The sequence below is a fragment of the Ptiloglossa arizonensis genome, chromosome 1 (genome assembly GCF_051014685.1).
Source record: "Ptiloglossa arizonensis isolate GNS036 chromosome 1, iyPtiAriz1_principal, whole genome shotgun sequence".
NCBI lineage: Eukaryota > Metazoa > Arthropoda > Insecta > Hymenoptera > Colletidae > Ptiloglossa > Ptiloglossa arizonensis.
Genome location: NC_135048.1, coordinates 33,548,568 through 33,567,874, shown reverse-complemented (window position 1 = coordinate 33,567,874; position 19,307 = coordinate 33,548,568). Strand labels below are relative to the sequence as shown.

The 19,307-nt window shown below is 41.9% G+C and overlaps 1 protein-coding gene across 6 annotated transcripts in view; it reads right to left on the bottom strand.

The window, feature by feature from the left end:
* Positions 1-19,307, bottom strand: part of Pnt (ETS transcription factor pointed) — a 279,236-nt gene that overhangs the window by 134,449 nt on the left and 125,480 nt on the right. Inside the window, exon 1 of one of the 6 annotated variants that reach the window (XM_076315309.1) lies at positions 14,963-15,066. The exons of the other annotated variants lie outside the window; for them this stretch is intronic. Coding sequence (XP_076171424.1) covers positions 14,963-15,008 — 46 coding nt within the window. The 5' untranslated portion in view covers positions 15,009-15,066. Of the gene's footprint in view, positions 1-14,962; positions 15,067-19,307 lie in introns of those variants that run through there. 6 annotated transcript variants of the gene reach the window in all.

Sequence of the window (19,307 nt, the reverse complement as noted above, 5' to 3'; positions counted from 1 at the left end):
ATGGTACAAAACGGAGCCAATTGAATCGCTTCCAACCCTCGATGTTGAGATTCTACGCTCGGGCACGTGTCCCACGTGCGTAAATCCCGTGGTCGCGTTTATCGAGCACATCCGCTGAACGCCCATGGGCGTTCACCGCACGCGATGTTCGACTCGATCCTTGCGATGTTTAAGTTTCGAAAAGAACGTTCGAATATGATCGATAAATCCTTCGTAACAATGTAATTGAGAATAAGCGACCAGAGAAGCGATCTCTGACCGAAAAATACCAAAACGTATAAATTTGAATCAAAATACGGTTAAATGCGATCGAATAAAAATTCTATCGAAGTAAATTACAAGACGAAAGAGAACCTTTCTCTCGAACCTATCTCTACCTAACCAACTATCGTTTCCATTCTGGTCACTCTCGTTTGTTCCGCTCGTAACTTACATTCTAATCGAATCGATTTCTTCTCCGAGTGCATTTCGTCGTTTAAAAATTCCATCGACAAATTACAATAATACGGTGTCTCTTTACGTCGTGGGTTGGCTATTCGTGTTATTTACCTCGCACTTTTCGTATGTTTGCTCTCTGATGTGCACCGATGGTACCTCGTTCGTATGTATACGTAACTAAAGAATCTCCGAAAAGGTCCTTCAGTGTCTTTCACGATGTCGAGTATACTGTGTTATCAACGACCTCGTGGAAAAGCACCTTCAGTGATTTTCTATAGAAAAGTCATTTTGTTTTTCAAAATGGAGAATGTATAATTTGATAAAATGTTTATAGACTTTTAAAAAATTGTGTTTCATTTGCACCAAAAAAAACGAAATGATTTTCCGAACAACCTTATATTTTATCAACGACCTTCCGGAAAAGCGCCTGGGGCGGTTTTTTATTTTGCCAATGATCACGCGTGAATTTTTATTTTACCAATGACCTCGAGGAAAAGCATCTCAAGTGATTTTCAATTTTACCAATGACCTCGCGGAAGAGCACCTCGTCCGGTTTTCAAATTTATCAATGATCTCCCGGAAAAGCACCTCATGTGATTTTCTATTTTACTAATGATCTCGCAGAAAAGCACTTCCAGCGATTTTCTATTTTATCAATGACTACGCAGAAAAGAACTACGCGCGATTTTTTATTTTATCAATTACCACGCAGAAAAGTACCACGCCCGATTTTTTATTTGATCAATGACCACGCAGAAAAGTACCACGCGTGTATTTGTATTTTGTTAATGACCTCGTGGAAAAGCACCTAGCGTAATTTTCTATTCTATCAACGACCTCACGAAAAAGAACCTCGCGCGATTTTCTATTTTACCAATGATCTCTCAGAAAAGTACCTAGCGTCATTTTCAAATTTATCAACGACCTCCCGAAATTTTCCTTTTTACCAATGACCTTTCAGGAAAACACCTAGTGTGATTTTCTATTTTATCAACGACCCCTCAGAAGAGCACCCAGCGCGATGTTCAAATTTACCAACAATCTCCCGAAATTTTTCATTTTAACAATGACCTCCCAGGAAAACACCTAGCGTGATTTTCTATTTTATCAACGACCCCTCAGAAAAGCACCGAGCGCGATTTTCAAATTTATCAACAACCTCCAAAATTTTCCACTTCACCAACGACCTCTCAGTAAATCACCTATCACGATCGTCAAACCTACCGACAACCTCGCAAAAAAATTCAGCTTCTTGAAACTTCTCCCCAGACCTCGCGATTTCATCGTCGAAACAGCGTCATCCATAGGCAAAGGGTTCCCGAGATACCGATTACGTAACAAGTGTCAGAGATGGTATAGGAACGCTGAAACGGCGCTTTCTCGTGTAACTTTCGGTCGGAGAGCTCCTGCGAAACGATTGTCCCAACGACAGTTTTCTCTCGCAACGAGCGATTATTGCGGCACATTGGAACGCGGATCGTTGCGTGAAAGTCCGTCCGTACGTCCGTCCGTCCGTCCGTTCGTCCGTCCATCCGTTGGTTCGTTGGTCGGTTCGTTCGTGCAAACGTTCCGAGAGAGAAGAGGAGGAGAAACCAAGGGACGGTAGAGGGGGGAGGAGAAGAGGCGACAGTTTCCGGTCTCCCTGAACGCGCGTTCACCGCGCGGTGGCCTCTATCCACGGGTGCTCGGCGCGAGCATTTGGCAAGCGAGTTTTCCAATGGTCTCGCGATCCTAGCCGTGGCCAACCGGACGATTGGCTCTACGCGGATTTCTTCAACGGGTTTCCCAGCGAACGTTGCACTCCAATTGGCGGAAACCAACTGTCAGATATGTGGGTCTCTTGGGCATTCAGCGATCCCCGAGAAATATTGCCACCGCGTTGACAAAAATAGTCGCAACGGATACGCGCGAGCGGACTGGGAGGACCTGCTTGTCTGGCCTCTACAAAATCGTATAGGTGATCTACGCGACTCGTTAGAAATTGTGCACGATTTCACGAGTCGTGACGAGTTATCGATACACTATGACGCGAACGATCACCCGAAAGGTTTCTCGACGAACAATGGACAACATTTGGGTTTCGTCGCGTGCGCGTTCCAACGAACGTGTTTTGTAATTCGCGATCGATCGCGGTTTGAGTAACCGATCGAGAACAGCGGAATTATCTCTTCGCTGGTTTCAGGACTCGTTCACGGTTACGGGCGAATGTAGACGGACAGATGCTTGGAATTGTTGTTTCATCGGCGATGAATGAATAAGTGGATCGTCACGGTAGATACAATTGTAGATTTCGTAACGATACATTTTCGAACGAGTGGATCTTCACCGTGGATTTCGCGAGCTTGTGTTTTGTAATTGGACAAAGAAATGTGATCGACAAAAATACTTTGTAGAATAGGGTGTACGGATGAGAATTTTTGCTCGATTTTGATCAAATGGATGGATAGTCTTGTTCGAGTTGGATAGAATGTTAGTTCCTTTTCGATTTGAGAAACTTTTGCGCGTAACAGCCAGTGTAGCTATCTTAAAGATTGGAATCGAGAGCGTGAAATTCACGAGGACCTAACACAGAGTTAACCGGAAAGGAGATCCTAATCCAGACCTAACCAAAAATGAAGTTCTAATCCAGATCTAACCAAAAACGAAGTTCTAATCCAGACCTAACCAAAAACGAAGTTCTAATTCAGACCTAACTAAAAACGAGATCCTATCTCAGACCTAACCAAAAACGAGGACCTAATTCAGATTTAACCCATACCTGACAAAAAACCAGGACCTAACCCAGACCTGACTAAGAAGAGATCTTAAGTCAGACCTAATCAAAAACGAAGTTCTAATCCAGATCTAACCCAAAAACAAGATCCTGACCCAGACATAACCAAAAACGAGGACCTAATCCAGATTTAATCCATACCTAACAAAAACAAACGAGGACTTAACCGAGACCTAATTAAAAACGAAATCCTAACCAAGACCTAACCCAAAAACTAGATCCTAACCCAAACTTAACCAAAAACGAGGTTCTAACCCAGACCTGACCAAATCCAGACTTAACCCATACCTAACAAAAAAAATATGACCGATAAAAATACTTTATCCGATACGGTGTACCGATAAGAATTTTTGCTCGTTTTGGATAAAATTGATCGAGCGTCTTGTCCAGATTGGATTCGAAAGTTATTTCTTTTCAGATTTACGAAATTTTTGCGCGTAACAGTGAACGTAATGTTCTCGAAGATTCGAATCGTGGAATCAACGAGTTCGAAGCAGGTGTCATCGGGTCATTCATTAGTCTTCGAAAGAATATCGTATCCACCGAGTGGGATAAAGTTTCTCAAGGGTCTTCTCGCAATAACGCAGTGGCGAGACTCGGTCATAGTAATCGTGACGACCGATATAATGAAGCGGTCTTCGACTCGCGAGCGGTAATGCCGTCTTCGAGCAGATATAACCGCGATGAATAATGTGCAGAAGCGGATTATCCTCGAAACGAGTTCTCAGCTTAACTCCCACGCGCTCGGCTACCTTGAGACAGGTGTGCCGCTCTGCGTGCACCCGATAACTGATAAGCTTGTGCCTCTAGAATTCGCTCGACTATCGGTGAACCTTGCCTCGAATACCAAAAACGACCACTATCGTTTTTACATTGGGATTTTTCTAGAATTGGATCGATTTCTGTTACTTTTCGAGCTTCTTTGAAAAGAAACAAAATTCGTAAGTATCGAAGTGGTATCTTATGATTTCTCGATGAGAGCACCAAGAATACGGAAACGAACTGAAGAGAATGATTTCGTTATTTTGAGAACGCTCGATTTTCGGAGAAGCCCTCCTCGAATACCACAAAAAAGGTTTTTACTCTGTTTTTCTAATCGAATTACTTTATGGATCGATCTTTTCACCTTCTAAGCTTCTTTTATTAAGAAATAAAGTGGACAAACATCAAAACGATCACTTTGTTTTTCTACTAGAATTTTTTCACCTTCCAAGTTTCTTTTATTAAAAAAAAATCGACAAACATCAAATCGACCACTCTGCTTTTCTATTCGAATTTCTCTGTGGATCAATTTTAGTCACCTTCCAAGCGTCTTTAAAAAAAAAAGTCGACAAACATCAAAACTACAACTTTGTTTTTCTACTTAAATTTTTTCACCTTCCAAGCTTCTGACATAACAAAAAAATTAACAAACATCAAAACGACTATTCTGCTTTTCTATTCGAATTTCTCTGAGGATCAATTTTAGTCACCTTCTAAGATTCTTTCTTTTTAAAAAAAAGTCTACAAATATCAAAACTACCAATCTGTTTTTCTACTTAAATTTTTTCACCTTCCAAGCTTCTTTCATAAAAAAAACAATTAAGAAACATCAAAACGACTATTCTGCTCTCCTATTCGAATTTCTCTGTGGATCAATTTTAGTCACCTTCCAAGCTTCTTTAAAAAAAAAAGTCGACAAATATCAAAACTATCAATCTGTTTTTCTACTTAAATTTTGTCACCTTCCAAGCTTCTTCCTCCAAAAAAAAAAAAAATCAGCAAACATCAAAACGACTACTCTGCTTTTCTATTCGAATTTCTTTATGGATCAATTTTAGTCACCTTCAAAGCTTCTTTCTTTAAAAAAAAAGTCGACAAATCTCGAAACGACAACTCATCTTTTCTACTCGAGTCTCTCTATGAATCGATTTTTGTCACCAAACCAAGTTTCTTTCATTTAAGAAAAATCTCGCCGACTATCAAAGTCGCGTCCGTTTGATTTCACAACGGAAAACCGCGAACACGGAAACGAACCGCGGAGAATGATTTCGCGATTTCGAAACCGGGAGAGTCCAGGGGAACGAAAGAGGAGAACAAGAGTCCGTGGCGCAAATGCCACGACCAATTAAACGGTTCTATCGATTAATTACCAGCCGATTGGATTCGACAAACCCGGCATGATTGATCGACTTTATCGGCGCGCGACGAATGATTAAACGTTTTGTGCGCGTCGCGGGACGTCGCGGGACGTCGCGGGACGTCGCGGGGCCCTCTGTCTCCGTCACCTTTTATCTCTCGTCTCTTATCGAAAGCCAGATCTCGCGATCGAACAATCGCGACGCGTGTCTGGGCCCCGGCCCTTTATTCGTCCTCTGTATCGGGCACGAGACGTTGCCGATCGACGATTTCCTAATCGACTTTCGTGCAATTAACCGTTACGCAACCACGCGTAACGATCGCCACGCGAAAGGAAAACCGACCTCTTCGAGCTATTTCGTCGACAAAGAATTTTACGCTCGATTACTAGCCAACGGAGCGATTCCAAAATTTCCAATCGAGTATTTCTAACGCGTTATCAAATTCAAGACTTTCGAGAAATACCGATCCTCTTGGTAGAATTTTTACTCGGAGATCTTCCGAGTTATTTTACACGGGAAGAAATTTTTTTATACGTTCCAAAATTGTAAGTAAAATCTTTCGCCGACAACGTCTCTAATTTTCCACTCGATTACTATCCAACGGAGCGATTCCAAAATTTCCAATCGAGTATTTCTAACGCGTTATCAAATTCAAGACTTTCGAGAAGTCTCGACCCTCTTGGTACAATTTTTATTCGGAGATCTTCCGAGTTATTTTACAGGGGAAGAAATTTTTTTATACGTTCCAAAATTGTGCGGAAAATCTTTCGTCGACGACAAATTTTCCGCTCGATTCGTATCCAAGTGATTAAAAAATTTCTAACGTGTTATAAAATTCGGAACTTTCGAGAAATATCGATCCTCTTGGTAGAATTTTTATTCGGAGATCTTTCGAATTATTTTACACGGGAAGAAATTTTTTTATACGTTCCAAAATTGTGCGGAAAATCTTTCGTCGACAACAAATATTCCGCTCGATTCGTATCCAACGGAGAAAAAATTTCCAATCGAGTATTTCTAATGCGTTATCAAATTCAAGACTTTCGAGAAATCCCGAATTTTTCACTCGGTTCATATCCAACGAAGCGATTAAAAAATTTCCAAATAGGAATTTTTAACACGTTATAAAATCCGCGACTTTCGAAAAATACCGATCCTCTTGGTAGAATTTTTATTCGGAGATCTTTCGAGTTATTTTACACGGAAAGAAATTTTTTTATACGTTCCAAAATTGTACGCAAAATCTTTCATCGACACGTCTTTAATTTTCCACTCGATTCGTATCCAACAGAACGATGAAAAAATTTTCAAATAGGAATTTTTAACGTGTTATATAAATCCGCGATTTTCGAGAAATATCGACCCTCTTGGTAGAATTTTTATTCGGAGATCTTTCGAGTTATTTTATATAGGAAGAAATTTTTTTTATAAGTTCCAAAACTGTGCGTAAAATCTTCGTACAGAGACGTGTCACCTAGTTTATACACAAGAGAGCACGATTCGCTTTTTATAGCCGTCGAATCGAACATAGTACGTTTCGTACGATCAATTTTCTCGTGTAAATACTAGGTTATACAACAAGTCTTATCGAACTACAAAATTTACTAAACGATCTATTATATTCATCCTAATTTCACCTAAAAAATTACCTTTACTTCCAATACACCGAACAAATCGTATTTAGTAAATTAAAAAATTCTTAAACAAATATTTTTAAACGTAGCACAAATTACTCAATTTGAAACGCAAGCACTGGCCCGTTACGGCGAAGAGTAACTCCTTCTTTATCTCGAGAGAGGATTCGAAAATCGATAACGAAAGAATTCGTTTGTATAATAATAATGGTTAATTCGTGGAAGGCTCGAGGAGGCGCCGTCTCGTTTTAATTTCGGGACCGAAGTCGAGCGAAAGAACGAACGAAGAAAAAGACAGCGAGGAGGAGCAGCGTGAGCACGAGGGAGGGGAGCACGTAGTAAGCGTAGTAAGACACGACCGGAAGTTCGAAAGGGGAAGCCCCTCGTGGTGCCCGGGGAACCGGAAACGGCCGAATGCTCGTCACGAGCCTCGACCAGCCCGAAGAAAAGCAGCCAGAAAGAAAGAACGGGCCCGGGAGGATATTAAAGGGAAGCCAACAGCCACGTAGAAAGAGAACGACTCGAACCGGGAGAGGAGCTCGACGCACCGAGAAAAACGAGAAAAAAGAAAGGGTTTATGGCCAGAGCCTGTTAAACGAGCTGCAGATCAAAGGCCCGTGTATTAATTGATATTAATTGCTCCCTGGCCCTCTCTCGACGTGCTTTTTATTTTTTTTTTTCCGCTTTTTTTCTTCCCTCCTCGAGAGATTTTATCGATGATCTCCTATAAATAAATACTCGGGAGGCTCGGGTCGCGAATTTTCAACCGCTCTGAAAAATCTATCCGCTTCGGTGTCGACGCACGGATACCAGGAATCGAAAATGTTACATTTTGGTAGAATCTACTTTGAAGTGGACGCGTGTGTATTTATTTCTTAGTTTATCGGAGGTATGAAAAAGTAATTTTGATGAAAATTGAACTCCGTGCGGGGAATATAAAGTTTGCGGAGAATTTACTCCGAAATAGACGCGTGTGTATGCAATTTTTGAATTATTGGAAGTATGAAAATCTCCGTTGCGTGAAAATTGAACTCCGAATGGAAAATATAAAATTTCTATAAAATCTACTCCGAAGTAGGCGCGTGTATATGTATTTCTTAAATGATTCAAGGTATGAAAATTTCGCTTACGTGAAAAATCAACTCTGAACGAAAAATATAAAATTTGTATAAAATCTACTCCGAGATAGCCACGTGTGTATTAATTTCTTAAATTATCGAATGTATGAAAATCTCGTCTGCATAAAAATGGAACTCCGAGCGGGAAAAATACAAAATTCGTACAAAACATAAAATCCGCGTAACGTAAAATTTCCAAGTTGGCGAATATGATGGTAGCTTTCACTTTCGTATCTTCGTCGATGCCCCGCTGGTCGCTTGGGAGCGGAAATCGGCAAAATTTGGCGATTACTCGGTGAAAATCGATTCTCGAATTCGTTCGATACCGTTCGGAGAGTACGCGTCGATCGGTGTGGAACGCGTTCGTGGAACAACAGGAGACGTCTCTCCCGGGGGACTGCCCAATAAACGCGACGATAAATCCTCCGTGCAGCATTGCGCGTGCGCGCGGGACTACACGATTACGATCGTGTACGACACGATCGATTAACGATCTCCGGACGACGGTCGCGGGTTCCCGTAAAGAGAGAGGGAAAAAAGGAGAGAAAAAGAAAAAAGAAAAAAAGAAAAGGGAAGGCGAGGAAGAAAAATCCGGCACGCCTCCGAAATATGTAACCGACACTTCGAAAAGACGTTGTTCGCGGCTGGACGCGGCGAAGCGACGCGCACGCGCGTACACGGACAGGGGCATGCACACGCATGCGCGTACAGGACGACACCGACGCGAGGAACACGCGACGCTCGACAAAAGCTGACCGTGCGGGAGGAACGGAGAGGACGCGCGATGCTCGTGTGGCCAAGACGGTGGGAGTATGTCCAAGAATGAGTAATACGGAGACGAGACGGGAGAGAGAAAGACGACAAAGGGGATGGGAACCGAGAGAGACGGGACACTAATGAATGACTACAAAAGAAACAGGTATAGAGAAAGAGAGAGGGGGAGAGAGAGAGAGAAAGGGAGAGCACCGCGAACGCGATAGACGGAGCCGGAGAGTGTCGCCGGGAGCGAGAGGGTAACAGTGAATGAACGACGAGCGGAGAGAGACGCCTAGGAACGAGGAGAGACAGAGAAAGGGAAGTCGACGGTAGCACGCACGCCAAGGGGATAAGGGACGTCACACGAGGGTGAGCCAACACGGAGAGGAGTTATTTTGGTGCGTGTATCGAAATCAGAATGCAACAAGTGACACATGCGTGCCGGTACTGCCGTGGCCAGAAACATTGCTTAAATCTCGCGCGTCTGCCTCTCTACGCCTCGTGCAGCAAACATACACTTCTAACTTTAGATTGTTTGCCAGTGGTCTTTGAGCGCGACGGACCTGGCCTCTGGGTTCCCTCAACTGGTAACGAGTCGCGGAGTGACTTATGGAATATATACGAAGGTCTCGTTGAACGCATCCGCTGCTCGACCATCTCCTTCATTTCCGATCCTACGAACCATCGACCGCGGAAAGAGAGAAAGAGAGAAAGAGAGAAAGAGAGAGAGAGTGTGTGTGTGTACTTTCGATCTTCAATTTTGTAACCTCGTACAACGTTCGCTGTTGGAGGTAACTCGAAATTTGGAGAATGGAAAATACGACATTTTTAACACCGATCGTTTGCAGCACCGATGAAATTGCTAGGTACGTCTATCTGTGGGCCACTTCCGTTAGAAGCTGAGAACATTGCAAGTTTTTATAGGGATATCTTCAATGGGAAAGGAACTGCAAGTATCGGCGTGGAATTTATTTTCTGTTCATTGATGGAAGCTTGGAAGCTTTGAATTTTGTACGAAGATGGTACATAATTATTTACTTTTTAATCGATTTCGTGGTGCAAGCTTAGAAGCTTAGAATTTTGTACGAAGATGGTACATAATTATTTACTTTTTAATTGATTCCATGGTGGAAGCTTAGAATTTTGTACGAAGATGGTAAATAATTATTTACTTATTAATCGATTCCATGATGGAAGCTTGGAAGCTTAGAATCTTGTACGAAGATGGTAAATAATTATTTACTTTTTAATCGACTCCACGGTGAAAGCTTAGAAGCTTAGAAGCTTAGAATTTTGTACGAAGATGGTAAATAATTATTTACTTTTTAATTGATTCCATGGTGGAAGCTTAGAATTTTGTACGAAGATGGTAAATAATTATTTACTTATTAATCGATTCCATGGTGGAAGCTTGGAAGCTTAAAATTTTGTACGAAGATGGTAAATAATTATTTACTTATTAATCGATTCCATGATGGAAGCTTGGAATCTTAGAATTTTGTACGAAGATGGTAAATAATTATTTACTTATTAATCGATTCCATGGTGGAAACTTGGAAACTTAGAATTTTGTACGAAGATGGTAAATAATTATTTACTTTTTAATCGACTCCATGGTGGAAGCTTGGAAGCTTAAAATTTTGTACGAAGATGGTAAATAATTATTTACTTTTTAATCGACTCCATGATGGAAGCTTAAAAGCTTAGAAGCTTAGAATTTTGTACAAAGATAGTAAGAAATTTTAGGTTCGAAGGAACCACGAGTATCGGCTTGGAATTTATTTTCTAATCGATTGTACGATGAAAGCTTAGAAGCTTAGAAACTTAGAATTCTGTACAAAGAGAATAAAAAATTTTAGGTTCGAAGGAACCGTGAGCATCAACTTAGAATTTATTTCTTAATCGATTCCATAATGGAAACTTAGAAGCTTAGAATCTCGTACACAGATAATAAGAAATTATATTTATATTAATTATATTACATTTATATTATATTAATTATATCCAAGGAATCACAAATATCCCATTTGGAATTTATTTTCTAATCCAATCCACAATGAAAGCTCAAAAGCTTAGAACCTTGTACAAAGATAGAAATTACACGTACGAAAGGAACCACGAATACGGACGAATTTGTAAATCGTTCTCCAGATTATTTCAAATGTTTACATTGATCGAGTATATCGATTCCATTTTCTCGAGGAAACAAATTCGAGCGGATCGATGATAAAATCTTGGTAAAATTGGAAGAAAGATGCGTTACGGGCGGTAGTTGGCTGCCATTGATTCCCGCAAAGGTGTTCTCCGTCCCGAAATGACGTTCCAAGAAGAGGAGGCACAGTTATCGAGAACGAACCATTCGTATGCAGGGTGCTGGCCGTGTAGACGATAGGCGATCGTGCCTCGCCTGGCCGGTTCGTCCCGTTCATTCACTAACTCGCTTCGTACTCCAGTACATTATTGTTAGACAACTGCCCGTTTCCGGCGCTATCGCTTCTACGTGTTTGTCATATTTTCGTTGCCCATTATGGCAGACACCGACGCTCCAGGCGAACCAGCCTCTGAGTGTCTCGCGTCGTACACCGATGGCTGTTGCTAATTTTGCCAAAACGGTGACAATCGTTACACGCGCGTTCGATAACCTCGACGTAGTCGAGAAATTGTCCACGATGTGCTGCAACGTCGAAACGTGGTCTTTGAAAGTTACCGAGGACCGAGAAGCGAAATCTTGGACATTCGGAGCTTTCGATAACAGAACGAATCGAAATCTAGGCTTCCGGAGTTCCGGAATAATAAGAATTAGAATTTAAACTTTCAAGGTTCGAAAAGAAGAAATAGAAAGATTAAAATATAGACTTTTTGGATTTTAAAGAAGAGGAAGAATGTAAAACTAGGCTTCCAGAGTTCCGGAATAATAAGAATTGAAATCTGGGCTTTTGAGGTTCGAAAAGGAAGAAAAAATACAAAGATTAAAATTTGGACTTTTTGGATTTTAGAGAAGATTAAGAATGTAAAATTAGGCTTCCAGAGTTCCGGAGTAATAAGAATTAAAAGTTAGACTTTCAAGGTTCGAAAAGAAAGAAAGGACAGAGATTCAAATTTAGATTTTTTTGGATTTTAGAGAAGATTAAGAATGTAAAACTAGGCTTCCAGAGTTCCGGAATAATAAGAATTGAAATTTAAACTCTTGGAGTTCTGTAAGAGCGAAAAATTGAAATCTAGATTTTCAGAATTCCAGAATAGTGATTAAAATCCAAGTTTTTAGAATTCTAACCGAGTAAAAAGTTCAAATCTAAGTTTTCAAAGCTCCAGAATAATGCGAATTAAAATCTAAGCTTTCGAAGTGAGTAAAAAAATTAGTAATCTCGCATTCGGAGCTACGAAAGAATAAAAATAAAAATTTAGATTTTCAAAGTTCGAAAACGAGGAACAAATATTAAAATTGACACTTTCAGGATTCCAGAGTTCTAGAATAATTAAAATGAAAACCTAAGCTCCTGGAGTTCCGGAATAGTAAAAACTCAGAATTTGAGCATTCGGAGTTTAAATGTGAATGAATAAAAATAAAAGTTTAGGCTCTTGAAGCTCGAAAAGAAAAAACAAAAATTAAACTTTACACTTTCGGGCTTCCATTATAGAACAATACAAATTAAAACCTAAGCTTTTGGAGTTCCAGAAAAGCAAAAGAATTGTACTCGTAATCTAAACATTCGAAGCTGCGAAAGTCTAAGAATAAAAACTTAGGCTTTAAGGGTTGTTCCAGGGTGGTAAGAATCGAAATCAGATCGAAAGACAAACATCGAAGACGACTTATCGACCAGCAGAATTTCGAGCTAGACCAATTCTCGTCGTGAAGGAACCAGGGAATCGATATCGTTCGTTTCGCGATGTAATCTCATTACTAAATCGGGCGTGGTATTTCCGTAGGTATCGACGAAGCATAGGGATCCAGGGAACGCGGGGATCCGTTTTTCGCGATCCACGAAGCTCGACATCACGATCTCACACCTGAGCAGGAGAGCGTGCCTTTCGTGTCGCGCGGTAACAGATCGTTTCCGGCGCGCGTAGAGCCTCGGCGTACCGCCACGCCGGAAGAATTATTCAATGGCGTACTCGGTAACTGCGACCACTCGATAGATCGCTTTGCGCCGATACCAGACGCAGAGCCCGCGGGCCTACTTCGAGCTACGATTTACCGGAACGTTTCCTTCGAATTTGACAACGAACGCGTATATCTGCCCTCGAGGAACGTTCTCTACCTCTCGAGACACCGAGCCGAGAAACAGACCCGGCGAGTCGATCGCGAATCAATTTTCCGACAACGAATCTCGTCGGCTATTCAATCGTTCGAATCATCGTTCGCGTTGTCCGATTTCAATCGACGATCGGGATCGAAACTAGATCGAAACGCCGAGTTAACGATCGAAATTTATCGAATCGATGTTGAACGAACCGATACCGTATACTTCCGATCGTGTTCCATAATAGGTGGTTCGATGAGTTTTGTCGTTCGATGAAAGTTACTCAACGGTACTGTTCGATGTAGTACTGTTTAATAGAACGTATTAGTAACTTAGAGTAAGTTTGATTGAACGGTACTACTTTGAACAGTACTGTATAGTAACTTATTAGTAACTTACGGTAAGTTTGATTGAACAGTAATACATTGAACAGTACTGTATAGTAACGTATTAGTAACTTAAAGTAAGTTTGATTGAACAGTACTGTATAGTAACTTATTAGTAACTTACGGTAAGTTTGATTGAACAGTACTATATTGAACAGTACTGTACAGAAACTTATTAGTAATTTACAGTAAGTTTGATTGAACAGTACTACATTGAACAGTACTGTATAGTAACTTATTAGTAACTTACAGTAAGTTTTACTGAACAGTACTACATTGAATAGTACTGTTCTACATTGAACAGTACTGTATTGAATAGTACTGTTTTACATTGAACAGTACTGTATTGAATAGTACTGTTTTACATTGAACAGTACTATTCTACATTTAACAGTACTATTCTACATTGAACAGTACTGTTCTTTATTGAACAATACTGTATTGAATAGTACTGTTCTACATTGAACAGTACTGTATTGAATAGTACTGTTCTACATTGAACAGTACTGTATTGAATAGTACTGTTTAGTAACTTATTAGAAACTTACAGTAAGTTTTATTGAACAGTACTATATTGAACAGTACTGTTCTACATTAAACAGTACTGTATTGAATAGTACTGTTTTACATTGAACAGTACTATTCTACATTTAACAGTACTGTTCTACATTGAACAGTACCACATTGAACAGTACCGTTCAATAAGCTTCATCGAACGGAAAAACTTATCGAACAACCCACCACATGGAACGCACTTCTCGACTTGTTTACGCGAACAGTGCAAATTCTGCACCGACTTCGAACGCGTAATTAATCGTTACGATGATCAACGTTCATCGACGAAACTCACCGGACGTTCTAATCTCGGCCCGTTTCTTCGGTGAACGATTCACCGAACTTTCATTAAACTCTCATAAGAATTAAATCATCGTTAAGTTACAGCCTCTCGAGGAAGAAAAACGATCGCGGAGCGACCTGGAACCGTACCGTCGCTCGTAACGTCTCGGTTCTCGGAAGGATGAGGAAAAAAAGATGAAGAAAAAGAAAAAAGATGTTCGAAAACACATCGAGAACGAAGAATTCCAGAGTCGTTAACCGCGCGGTATCTCGCGCGATCGATCGCTACAGGTGGTTTCGGGTGATCATCGGAACGGTTCGCGAAGTATCTCCCGACCGGTTCCGTGGTTCTATTTTCGTAGGTAATCGTTCCGATCGCGTTCAAGGGGCAACGCGGAGTGGTTCGTTTCTCCGATGGCGTGCACGGAACTGAGACACGTGTGTCTCATCGGTCGCGCGCAAGTGTACCGAAGGACTCTCCCCGAGGGAAGAAGAAAACGTGGTCGCGGAACACAACAAGCTGGAGGCGAACCAGCCGAGGAGGACGAGGAGGTGGTGAAGGAGGAGGACGCACGGAGGGAGTTCGCAGAGTTCTGGCTGGGTGAGCACACGTCCGGTCATTATCGGAGCTTATCTACATGAGCACACCTCAAACGTACCCAACCAAACCTGGGCCCTCGCTGCGTACCGAGGCTCGCGTACCATTGTGCCCGTGTTTATAAAGCGCGTCTCTGACTCCCTGGACGAAGAAAAAAATCACGCTACGCGTTTGCACGTTCGGTCCCGGAACCTTACCGGCTACCCGTGTCGCTAAGTCGCCAAGTGCGGTGCATCGTGCTCGCCGAGCTTCGACGACGATCCGTGGAACCGGAGAGTGGACTTACCTGAAACAAAGAGAAACGTTACGTTAAAAAAATATATCTCGTGCGGGACCGATCGGTGGATTGGTTCGAACGATAGTCAGGGTTAGATCCGGGTTACGCGGTACAATTTCTTTTCCAGAGAGTTTTCCACGGGACGATCTTCGGTTAGAGAAACTGGTCCGGGGGATCTCGAGGCTTTACTTCGGTTGGGGTAGTTTCATTCGGTTGTTCGGAAAGTCGTTTCGTTTTTCACAATTGAGAATATAGAATTTCAGAAAATGTTTGGAGACTCGGAGAATATCGTGTTTTATTTTCACAGAGAAAAAGTATGGACTTAATGGTATCCAAAATGGAGAATATATAATTTGATAAAACGTTTGTACACTCTGAAAAAATTGTGTATTATTTTCACCGAAAAAAAATGTGGACTCAATGGTCTCCAAAATGGAGAATATATCATTTAAGAAAACGTTTGTACACTCTGAAAAAATTGTGTTTTATTTTCACCGAGAAAAAAGTAGATTTAATGGTCTCCAAAATGGAGAATATATAATTTGATAAAATGTTTGTACACTCTGAAAGAATCGTGTTTCATCTTCACCAAAGAAAACGAAATGACTTTTTGAACGATCTAATAGAAATTTTTGTAATTTTTCACCAACGTGGTAGACAATTCTTTAGAGATCTAGTCTGTTTCAGGAAGAGTCTATCTGTTGTAGAACAGATATAGAGGTCTTTCTGTGGGTAGAGCGGGGATAGAATTTTTGTGAGTCTTTCGAGAAGGTAGATTATTCTCAAAGGGTTCAATTTTGCTCCAAAGAGCTCATTTTGAACACCTGGATGTTTTTCTTCGGTTGGACTTGGAATATCAGCAAATTTGGGCAATTTTCAAAGGACTATATATTGCTGCAAAGAACTCTTATAGAATACCTAGAAGTTTTCCTTTGGTTAGACTTGGAATATCGGTAAACGTTACAGACAATTTTCAAAGGGCTAAATTTTGCTCCAAAGAATTCTTCTAGGACATTTAGAAGTTTTTCTTCGGTTAGAGTACTTGGAATATCGGTAGACGTAGCAGACATTTTTCAAAGGACTAAATTATAAGATCTAGGTAAAATTCTAGGTGTTCTAGTTTTCCTTCGGTTAAAGTAGCCTTTGTATATCGATGGACGTAGCAAACAATTTCCAAACGACTCAATTTTGCTTCAAAGAGCTCATGTAGAACACCTAGAAGTTTTCCATCCGTTAGTGTAGACTTGGAATATCGATAGACGTAGCAGACACTTTTCAAAGAACTAAATTATAAAATCTAGGTAAAATCTAGATAAGATTCTAGGTGTTCCAGTTTCCCTTCCGTTAAAGTAGACTTTGAATATCGGTAGACGTAGCAGACAATTTCCAAACGACTCAATTTTGTTTCAAAGAGCTCATCCAGAACACCTAGAACTTTTCCTTCGGTTAGAGTAAACTCGGAATATCGATAATCATAGCAGACACTTTAGAAATAACTAAATTACACTCGAAACAGCTCATCCAAGACCCTGTGAGGTCTCTTTTGATCTACTCCCGGTATTTCGAAACGGTCTCGGAAGTGGAACGAGCCAATAGACGACCAGTGGGCGTCTACGATCCATGTAGGACACCTTCTCTTTCGTTTCGAAGATTCGATATCGCGACGAATGTTTCCGAAGTCTCGTATTCGTGACGAGAGACGTTGGTCCGTAGAAGTTCAAAGAAAGGAGGGCCGGGTGTCTCGTTGAAAAACTAACGAGAAGAGTCGAGCGTGGGGTAAAAATGGGCGTGTAAGAATCGTCGGATTTCGTCGGTTCGCGTTGGCAGGTTTCGTAATCGGCGTTAGCGGAGCGCGTATCGCGAGCAAGTGGAACAAACGTCGGATCGTTTTCGAGGCACAGAGGTCAGGCACGACCTGCACGAACGGGGCACCAGCGAGAGGTGGAAGCACGCTTCGGTGATCACGGCGCAGCGACCACTCGAATCGAGCCGAGAGACGAGCTCGACGACTCTTTCGCCGAACGAACAACCCACCGACGATACTCCCAACTCGATCGATTAAAACCGAGAGCTTCGATCACCACGGGCCACACCCGAACATCCTTCGCCAGTTATCGCGAATTAAGGGCTCGATCGACCTCTCCCTCGACCCTCCTTTCGAAACCGCTTCGTAGTCTGAGAAGTTCATATTCCGAGTAAACGCAAACACAATTTTTACACAGATTTGGAAACATCGGTCTACCTTTTCGAAACATTTGCAAAGACTCGGAGATTTAATTCTCTGGTGAGTCGAACCGATTTATCTACGAAGTATCGAATGTAAACGATATATTCATTCCTTCGGGTAAAGTAGACTTTGAATATCGATAGACGTAGCAGACAATTTTCAAACGACTCAATTTTGCTCCAAAGAGCTCGTCCAGAACACCTAGAAGTTTTCCATCCGTTAGTGTAGACTTGGAATATCGATAGACGTAGCAGACAATCTGTTCGTATTTTATTTCCCCCGGATGTGACTTTCGAGGGTACCTCGGGATCGCGAGTAGTCGAGATAATCGAGATTCTGGACAGAGAACAAAGACAAAGAAAATGTACACTTCGTATCTAGGCGAATACGCGAGAAGAAAAGTACTTGGTTAAAGGTTTCGAGTAATTTTCGCGACAAGCGTCCGATCGAAACCGTGTCACCGTGCTTTACGGTTAACTCGACTCGTCGGTGATCGATCGGCGAGAGAAGAAGCGATTACTCGCGAAAGTGTTCGCGGTGATCTCGGTCACGCGTTGGTACGCGATCTTATCGCTCGCGTACGATCTCGCGAATCGAAAGACCGCGGCGCTGCAGGATGAATGAAGCGGTCAATGAATCGCTACGGTAACCGCTGTTACCGAACAGCCGTAGCCTCTATCCCCGTACGGAGGTACACGTCCGATCCTGGTATCCGATCGCACGAAAAACGCGCCCGAACGGCCGCGTCACGCAACATAGTTGCGAGCGATCTACGCGAGAGCCACACCGGCTCGTGTATGCTCGACGCAAATGGGCCTTTTTATCTTCGATCGCGGTCGAGGAGAGCCGAGCGAAGAATCCTCGGCGTTCGTCGATGCGTGAATTCGAAACGGCCAGGGAACAACGCACCGCCGACAGAGAAGGTGATGGTGGTGATGGTGATGGTGGTGGTGGTTGGTCCCCTTCGGAGCTACTCCACGCCGAAACGCTTACGCGTTGGCCGAGTTTGTTATACGGCATTGTCTTCCTCCCTTTTGCGGCCGATACGCGTCCTCTCTTCTCTCGTGAGTGAGTGAGATAGATAAATAGATAGATAGATAGATAGATAGAGATAGAGATAGAGATAGAGATAGAGATAGAGATAGAGAGTGAGTAAGTGAGTGAGAGAGAAATGAATGAGAGAGAGAGTGAGTAAGTGAGTGAGAGAGAAATGAATGAGAGAGAGAGTGAGTGAGTGAGTGAGAGAGAGTGAGTAAGTGAGTGAGAGAGAGAGTGAGAGTGAGTGTGAGAGAGAGAGAGAATGAGTGAGAGAGAGAAAGAGAGAGAAAGAATGAGAGAGAAAGAGAGAGAGAGTATGAGAGAGAGAGAGTGAGAGAGTGAATGAGAGAGAGAGAGAGAGACCTCGTCCCGCGCTTTAATTAACGATCGCTCGACGCTCGATCGACTCTCGCTTGTTTGCATCGGCGTATCCGACGGTCTGAGCTTTGATCTTCGCTACGACTCGTCTACACCCTCGCTGGGTTTTCTCATCGGGCGAAATATTAACGGAGTTCGATTTCCTCTCCGCGGTAACCGCTTCGCTCGAAGATAGGATAGTCTTCCACGGGAATAAATTATGCGCGGATATCGGTGTCTTCGTTGAGACGGAATTGAGCGTTTTTTTTTTTTTTTTTTTTTTTTTTTTTTGTTCTTTATTTAGTTGGACATTGAGATGATAAACGGGGATGAGGTTTACCCTTTGCACTCGAAGCTTTTGTGGGAGCTGAAACTAACACCTCGATGAAATTCTTCGAATCGTGGAATTTGTTTCAAACGGAGCATTTTCGTTTCAACGTTTCGTACATGTGTGTTTACCAGAAAGTAGTAATTGAATTTTAATTTCAATTCCAAACCACGATGGTT